Below are 8529 nucleotides of genomic sequence, written 5' to 3'. Positions count from 1 at the left end.
ACAAGACAACTATGTTATATTTTTTCCGAAACAATTAGAGTATACCAAATGTGATTTATGAGAGTTGGAATCAACTCAAAATCATTTATAGATAATTTTTAATATTTATTTGAAGTTGGAAAAGGCTCTGCCTTGTTATTTTTGCTATTTAAATTCTACAAATAATTTGAAAGTGAGACCAGTGGGGTTGTGTAGATATTTTTACATGCTTTCCAAATATATAAAATTTGCTAAATTTGGTTCAGTGGATTTTGTTGTATTTAAATTTGAAAAAGCATCTGCAAGTGTATTTGAATTAAACAGAAAAATGGAATTTGAATTCAATGGGCTTGGCGGGAAGGTTAAGTGGGTTACACAGAAGAAAATGAGATGGGCCGGCCCAGCAGCGGTGACTTGCACGTGCGGGCCGCCTGACGTGGTGGCTCCACCTGTCAGCGTGTCTTTAAACGCCGAAGCGGTACGCGTTATGTGGAGCGTAGGATTAGGACATGATCTAACGGCCCACAGCTGTCGTTTTCTCCGGCGAGAAGCCGATGCTCTGGCGGCAAGCCTAGGGGGTCGGAGGGCTTACCGGCGTTCCCGCGGGTCTCTGCTGGGTGCGCGGCGATGTTGTCGACGGTGAGGAAGCTCCTGGTAGCAGTGGCGAGGCTTGGGGAGGCGTGAATCGACGGCGATGATCTGCAGGCTCCGGCAGCTTCAAGCTCCAAATTGCGGCAGCTCCGACGATGATTTGGTGGTTGGTTTGGTCGAGGCGAAGCACTGAAGAGAGGCGATCGTGATGGTGTGAAGGATTTGGGCGCGGGAGAGCTCTATTTATGGAGTGGTGAGGGTGCCGTGGGTGCTGCGAGAAGTCGTCGACGGCGTGGCCTCTCCGGCGCTCGAAGGGGCAAGCGAAGGACGGAGATCGATTGGCCACGGTATGGCGAGGCTCTATGTGTAGCTGACGCGGCCAGGGGACGATGGGACTGCTCGGGCGCTTGCTAATCATGCCGCAGTACCCGCGGCGGTTCTCCGACGAGGACGACGGCGACACGGCTGCTGGCGGTGCTTGAGTGTGTCTAGCACCTAGAGATGACGGTGGCGATGCTTGGTGCGAGAGTAGGGCTGCAGGTGAGGACGGAGTCGACGGGGCGTCGCCATGCTCTGGCGCGGCCAGTGCATGCTCACCGCGTGCCTGGCATGCCACGACATGGTACTGGGCGGGCATGGGCGCGCCTGGTTCGGCCAATGCTGTGCCTTGGCGAGCTCGGGCCATGCTGTGCGATGATCACCAGGTACAGGGCTTGCTCCAGGACATGGTGAGAGAGAGAGGGGAGAGCCAGAGAGAGAGAGAGTAAGGTGGCCGGCATGGGCATGTCATTGCATGGTTTGGTCCTTCTCCACTCTTCAAACAGCACGGGCAAGGACTGGCAATGATGCAGGGGTACTAGAGGGGCAATGATCAACAAGATTCAACAAGGGTTTAGTCTAAAATCTGTTGGACAATGCAAGGTTTGATCAATTCAGATTCATGCCTGCCAAGTGTTCGACAGAATGGCCACAAGAGAAAAATGTTTGAAATTTTGAATTCTTTTTGGTGGAGCTCAATCATATAAATAATGTGCTCTAATGATGGTGGTGGTATTCATTTTAGTGCTGGTTTGCAAAGTTTCCAAAAAGTGCTCATCTTCACTTTACTCTCATATAGCATTTTGTTTTATTCACCCTGGTCAACCTAGTCAGAGTCAACCTTGGTGGTCAACAACAAAGTTGCTCCTCTTAACATGATCTTGGATGAGGTGGAAAGAATGAGGGTTGTTTAGTTTAAGAATCTTCCAAAATAGTGGTGCAAAGAGGGCAACATTTTATAATTGTCCAATTTGACCATTATCACATGCATGTTGGTTTTGCAATTTTCTTTTATTTGATTCTGGTTTCTTTGATGCATTTGTGTTTGTTTTTGATATACAATGGTTTTACAAGCAATAGATCAAGTAATGGTGGCCTTGGTTGATGATTTGAAATATTGGCCTAATGTGTATGTGAGGGTTTTTGGCTACATTTGCATTTCTTGTATTTCTCTCAAATTGAGATGATATAATCATGGGTTAGGGTTTAAGAGCAATTGATCAAAACAAATACACTCATCATGGCAATTGCACACAAAAATCTACACACTATGTATAAAACTATATGTGGCACTATATGCATCATAAAAGTTTTTGTTTGTTGCAAATTTTGAGTATTTGACTTTCTCTTCTCTTTATTCATTTATTGTTGAAAACTTGGAATGTTACACTACATCTCTCTCAACATCAATATATTCTCGATATTCTTTCCAGGGCTGGTATGCGCGATTGCCAACCATCCTGCACTCCCATAGACACTAAACCCAAACTTGCAGCCTCCAGCGGTTCACCATATTCTGATCCCTTCCATTATCGCAGCCTCGCCGGAGCTCTCCAATACATTACTCTCACTCGACCTGAAATTTCTTATGCCACTCAACAAGTTTGTCTTCACATGCATGATCCTCAAGACTCCCACTTTCAACTCATCAAACGTATCCTCCGATATCTCAAGGGCACTCTCGATCTCGGTCTTGTCCTCCACTCCACTTCTTCTCATGCTATGGTTGCCTACTCGGATGCTGATTGGGCTGGTTGCCCGGATACACGTCGGTCTACTTCTGGGTTCTGTGTATATTTGGGCGATAACTTGGTATCTTGGTCCTCTCGCCGGCAACCCACTGTTTTGCGCTCGAGTGCTGAAGCCGAATACCGTGGGGTGGCTGCCGTGGTTGCTGAGACTTGTTGGCTTCGTCACCTTCTACAGGAGTTGCGGCGCCCGGTGCATACTGCCACCATTGTTAACTGTGATAATGTCCGTGCTGTCTATCTCTCGGCTAATCCTGTGCAGCATCGACGGACGAAGCACATAGAGCTTGGCATTCATTTTGTTCGCGAGAAGGTCGCCATTGGAGCTGTTCGTGTCCTTCATGTACCATCCATCTCACAGTACGCCGACATCTTCACTAAGGGGCTGCCTACAGCTTTGTTCCAGGAGTTTAGGTCCAGTCTTCACGTTGTTACACCTCCTAGTTCAGACTGCGGGGGCGTGTTAGGCAACCGACCGGCCTGGCCCAGCCCAGTCGCCGGCGGTTAGGGTTTAGGATTAAGCTCCTAGTTAACTTGTAACTCAAGATGTACTATGTATATATATCCTGAGACGTTCACAACACCCATTGTGTCCAGGGCTTTCAGTCTACGAATCCCTGTTGGCACTTGGACACCGTTTGGACTTTGGCGCGTTGCAGCAGAAGGTAATTTATTGCAGCAACACCCAGTGCATACATCACGCCTGTTAGGGTTACCATCCATATCCATTACCTCTTTCAGAACCTGAGGTGCGCAGCATGCCACACAATATGCCATTGACGACAAAGTCAAAATACATAGGGTGTCTGCATATGTTTCATGCGTACCCCCATCGTTACTTCCAATGCCCACAGCACGAATATGACGTAGCTTGCTGAGCTTAATAATGCTACGTGGTAGTTTGATTATGCTTGTATACATAACATCTAGTGTTTGCAGCTGCCTCAGATTACCCAACGAATCCGGCAAGTGGTAGATATCATCACATCCTCTTAAAGAAAGGTACCTTAGATGAAGAAGCTTCCCAATGTCCGTAAGGTGATGATCAACTAAACCTGATGTGCCCTCTAAGTCCAGCACTCGCAGCAACCTCATCTTCTCAGACATGAAAAATGGCCTCCACTTCCCAAACACTGTTAATGATCGTATATGGGACATGTCCACAATGCTCTTGAACTCACACTGATCCCCCTCCCAGCTACTACTTATGGCAAGATGACGTATTTTAACCCGGTTGTTTAACCCGCAGCCATCCTCCAATGTGAAAACAAGATTATCCTCCATTGATTTTGAGATACCGATTTCACGGATGAGATCATGTACTCGACAGGAGTCAACTCCGATCCTACTATGAATGGACTCTTGAAATGGCAGGATCATGCTCCTACTTATCAGTTCCATGAAGTAGCTCTCTGCTATTTCCTCCGCGGACTTGCCACGCACCTCCCTTGAGTAGCCCTCTGCCGTCCACCGACACACCAGACGTCTCCGGCTAACCTTGCTATCTTGAGGAAAGATGGAGAAATAGAGCATACATGACTTGAGACGATAGGGTAAACCATCATAGCTTTTGTTAAGGACTGCTGCTATCCTGCCAAGCTCTGGATTCATCTCCAACTCAGCACTAATATGGTCATTCAATTTTGTCCACTCCAAGGCGGTTTTAGGTTGGTTTGCCAAGAAACCACCAATGGTAACAATTGCAAGGGGAAGTCCATCACACTTCTTCAGGATCAGATTTGCTTGTTCAACCAACTCAGGATGTTCATCATTCAAATATGTGATCTTTTGAAATACCTGAATTGTGTTCAATGCACATCTTTAGTTACCACAAAATTAACTGCAAGCCTAATTTTGTGCTCAAAAAGTCTACTAACAAAGGTATATTGTACCATTGATCCTTAAGTTAAGCATGCAAATAGCTACTAGGTAGGTACATGAAAACTCCATTGAGCCAGGTCTCCCGCAGGGTTTTAGCTACCTTTTTGAATAAAATATCAGCGTATTAAATTAATTAGGAACCTTGTAAAAATACAGTTTGTATGTGCTCAAAAATCCATTAACAAAATGGCCACTATTAGGCGTTAGCCATACAAGAAAATTATGTCAATGCCACCCTTCTCTGGAATTGTGAGTGTGCTACTACTTCTAAATGCCACTGGTCCATTAGTTTTTCTTTTTGCCATTTGCAACCGTTACTGGTAAGTCAAACCACTTCGACTACATGTGGACCCAACTCCGTTTATCTAATTGACACAAATGCTCAAGCAGACCCTCTTATTCTGTCCCTTCCATCTACGGTAAATTCAATCACCTTCTCTTCTAGAAGCTTCAAGAGCTACAGCTGAGGTTCGTCGTCCCTGCAAATGGCTGTCGCTGCAAGCTGCGTTCCCTTCCTATGCGCTTCCCACAACCTCTCCTCAGTCCTCACCTTTGTCTGTCATATGCATATGGGTCGCGCCCTGGTGGCTGCATGTGCGGTAATCACATCCTACACCTCGGTGGTGCGTGGGCGTGGCTTATGGTCTGGATGGATTTTGTGTCTTTGTGTTAGCCAAATTTGATGGATTACGTCTGGATTATATTTCATCTTCCTTACACATTTTTGCTGGGAATTGGAGCTGATTGATTATGGCCGAAAGCTGAAAGGTGCAGCTATTACTTGTCTTTCTCTTTAGATTTACTGCAGACAAAAGGTGCATCGTGTCTTTAGATGCATTCTTGCTAGGGAATGCATCAGAAGGGCTACAACTTTGCAAAGAAACTGTTCTTGAGGAATGTACCAAAGGCACTTACTTTCCGAACAAATTGTTCTTGCAACATCTGTTTCCAAGCTAAAGCACACAGCAGCAATTCTAATTTACAAAGAACACACAGCTACGCCCTCTCGGTGCTAAACAATGGCAAACATTGCTATTTGTTTCCAAGAGCGTTAGCAAGTACATTTAAGACTTTTCACATCTTGTCAGCTCAGTCAATCCAGTCAAATTTGTTTGGTCTCACAATAATAGTTGCAAATGGCAAAACAGAAAGTATACGAACAGATCAGTGGCATTATCATAAATAGCAAAAGGTAGTGAGATACTCATAATTCCAAAGCAGAGTAGTGGAGTTGACATAAATTTATCTAAAACAGATATGTCATGAATGCACGATGGTAGGGTTGCAGGTACCTTTTCCGTGAAGAGGTTAAGTCCGTCCTCATATCCCAGAATTTGAAGCTTGTATATGTTTTCATGTTTCTTTGAACAGTGCCTAGCAATATTTTCTGACCTTGTGGTGACTATGATACGGCTTGCTGTTTCCCTTGCAGGTAAATGTTGTATTATAGAGTCCCATTCTGAGGCAGATGATAGTTCATCAAGAACAATCAAGTACTTCTTTCCTTCTAAAATATCAACCAGTGACCGTTGAACTCTAGGTTTTGTTCTGCCACCCGTCAAGCCGGTTTCTTCTTTATTTTCATAATCCTCTGCATCTAGTTGTCGAGCTAAGCTCTTGATAAGCTCGCCCCAATCAAAAGGATGCATAATTGTTACACAAGCACGACACCTGAATTTGACATTGAGTTGTTCGCTTTGATACACATCTCTAACAAGTGTTGTTTTCCCAAGACCGCCCATTCCCCACACAGAGATCACCTCAAGCTGTTGGCTATCATTTGAAATTATTTTGATAATGTCACATTTTTCTTTATCTCGGCCGATAAGCTCATATTCCTTAAAGGAAGCTACTGATGTCTCCGTGTGAGTGAGGCTCTTGCTCTCCGCAGAGCTGTTAATGCTGGTAGTGGTTGCGTTAAAGCTAGAACCTGCATCAGTTGCATCAGCTCGATCTTCAGAGCCCTATACACAAGTAAACAATGATTAGGCGTTGCTTTATGTTCCCCAATAATGTTAATCAAGATTTTATTTTTTGCCAACGTTTATATGGATTTTTCCATTGTTGACGATCGGATAATATCTAAGTACACGCCATGTTAATTATGGTTATGATCCATTTATATGGGATCAGCTCATCAGCACCACAAGAATACGCCGCAGAGCACAGGTGCAAGCCTAAAATGATCCCATCTCCTAGGATGTAATAGCGCAAAAACAGATGAGCATGAAGGCTGAAATGCTCTTACTAAGTTAGATGCATCACTAACAGTAAGAATAACAGAGACAATTGAGCTCCTAATGGTCAGTGTACCCGGACCTGCGACATGCAAGCTAAGTGACCAGCTAGACGAGAGTGTGAGATTTGCTGCTCCCTACTTCTTGTCTCTTCTCTGCCGCCCACACTTCCATCAGCCACAATCATGTATCGACATTTTCTCGAACACCTTCAGTGTGCTGAGAAGTTGCTGCCGTGGCGGGCAATATACCACCCTAGACCTCATCTCACCAACTCAATAGCATCACACCAGGCCCCCCATCACATCATATCCCTCCCCATCATTCTCCTTTCTTCATCGCCACCAAGGAGCGCCACCGTCGGAATCCATGGCCATCACCAAAGGTGACCATCGGGAGCTTTCCCACGAAATCCTTTACCTCTGATGCAGGACAGAGCAAGATCCATGTGTAGGGATCACAAAGACTAGGAAGTCTGCGGCGCGGCGCACGCCGCGCCCGTGCTGTCTAGGGTGTGGGAGGTGTAGTTTGTGTTTGACAGCAACTGCATGCATGCTGGTGGGTTGTTGAATAGTTTGAGAGGTGAGGCTAGATGGGGCTGGTCGGTATAAGTGATTGTTTGACTACATGACATAAGACTTTAGGAGTTATAAATGATATCTGCTGATGGCATGCTAGACCTTATTGATATTTCTGTGGGATCTACTTACTTCTTGTATGAGATAACCGATCAGGTTTCATAAAGCTTGCTGAAATTAATTTGGTGGAGTTCACTTGTCAATTTGGATATGCCAATATTACCATCTGAGCTGAACTTCTGAAAGAGAAAACAAACTAAGGTATATAGTGTATCAATACATGTTAGAATTTTTTTGAAGGTAAAATATGTACCCACATAATCAATGGGAAATTAAGCAGAGTGTCACCATGGTTAGGAAATTTGCGAAATCCATGGCAACATCAGTAAGGGATGCTGGCGCGATGTCGATTAAGACTGCCTGTCTAAGGGTTGTACGCCTCGCCGGGAATGGACTGGGCTCGGCGAAGGATTGGCTGAGTGGCGGGGAGTCCGCTGCCAGGAGGGCCGGGATTGCGAATCTACATGAACTTTGCAAGGCCCATTTAGATTGTAATGTGGCACTGCTGATGGGCTACTGGTGTTCGAAATAAGGAAGCCGGCGGAGGGGAGAATCAGTGAGTAACCTGTGCGTTGCTTCAGCGAAAAAAAGAGTGGATGGAGCTGCTGTCACCTACCACTGGCTTCTTCCTAGGAGGATAGATCTTTGCAATAGGATCCACGCGAGCAGAGTTGTGTTGGGGCTGGCAGAAGAATGCGAGGATCTGTAAGGGCATCCTCCTCGAGGTGATGCTATTTAGCAAACTCAAGTTGTGCCTTGTAGTATTGTGGCATTGTCTCTTACTTAGTCTATATATTTTTGTATGGATCTGAAGAATATATGTAAGCCCGATCTTATTAATGACAACTATTGTTGAACTGATCTCCGTCTAAAATTGAAGGTGTAAAAAGGAGATCCAAAATGATAGCAATAAATAGATGGACTTGGAGAATATGTAAAAGGAGACATACGGCCTCGTATCTGAATTCAATGGCACCGTCTGCTGTGTCATTGTGGCATCATCTGCTGTATCATTAGGCTGTTTTACTTTTGTTAATATGTACATCTGCTTTTGTAGATAATTTGCAAACTCAAATTCACAGCGTATATGGTAGTATTATTAAGAGAAGTTATTTCGAAGGAAAAAAAAATTGAATG

General features: G+C 44.9%; 1 protein-coding gene across 1 annotated transcript; it reads right to left on the bottom strand.

Moving 5' to 3' along the window:
- Positions 1-3161: 3161 nt before the first annotated feature.
- LOC127303449 (disease resistance protein Pik-2-like) lies at positions 3162-7195 on the bottom strand. The gene is made up of 3 exons (XM_051334183.1): positions 6837-7195; positions 5810-6481; positions 3162-4433 (listed from the first exon to the last, which is right to left on the bottom strand). The coding sequence occupies exons 1-3, from the start codon at positions 6939-6941 to the stop codon at positions 3162-3164; spliced, it is 2049 nt and encodes a 682-aa protein (XP_051190143.1). The 5' UTR covers positions 6942-7195.
- Between the last annotated feature and the right edge of the window lie 1334 nt (positions 7196-8529).

This window comes from Lolium perenne, chromosome 5 (genome assembly GCF_019359855.2).
Source record: "Lolium perenne isolate Kyuss_39 chromosome 5, Kyuss_2.0, whole genome shotgun sequence".
Lineage (NCBI taxonomy): Eukaryota > Viridiplantae > Streptophyta > Magnoliopsida > Poales > Poaceae > Lolium > Lolium perenne.
This window is presented reverse-complemented; position numbering and strand designations above follow the sequence as displayed.

Coding starts and splice junctions, on each gene's coding strand:
- LOC127303449 (XM_051334183.1), bottom strand. CDS start 6,941: ATGATTGTGGCTGATGGAAGTGTGGGCGGCAGAGAAGAGACAAGAAGT. Junction 6,482..6,836: donor ACTTAGCTTGCATGTCGCAG/GTCCGGGTACAC, acceptor ACTTGTGTATAG/GGCTCTGAAGATCGAGCTGA. Junction 4,434..5,809: donor TTAACCTCTTCACGGAAAAG/GTACCTGCAACC, acceptor AACACAATTCAG/GTATTTCAAAAGATCACATA.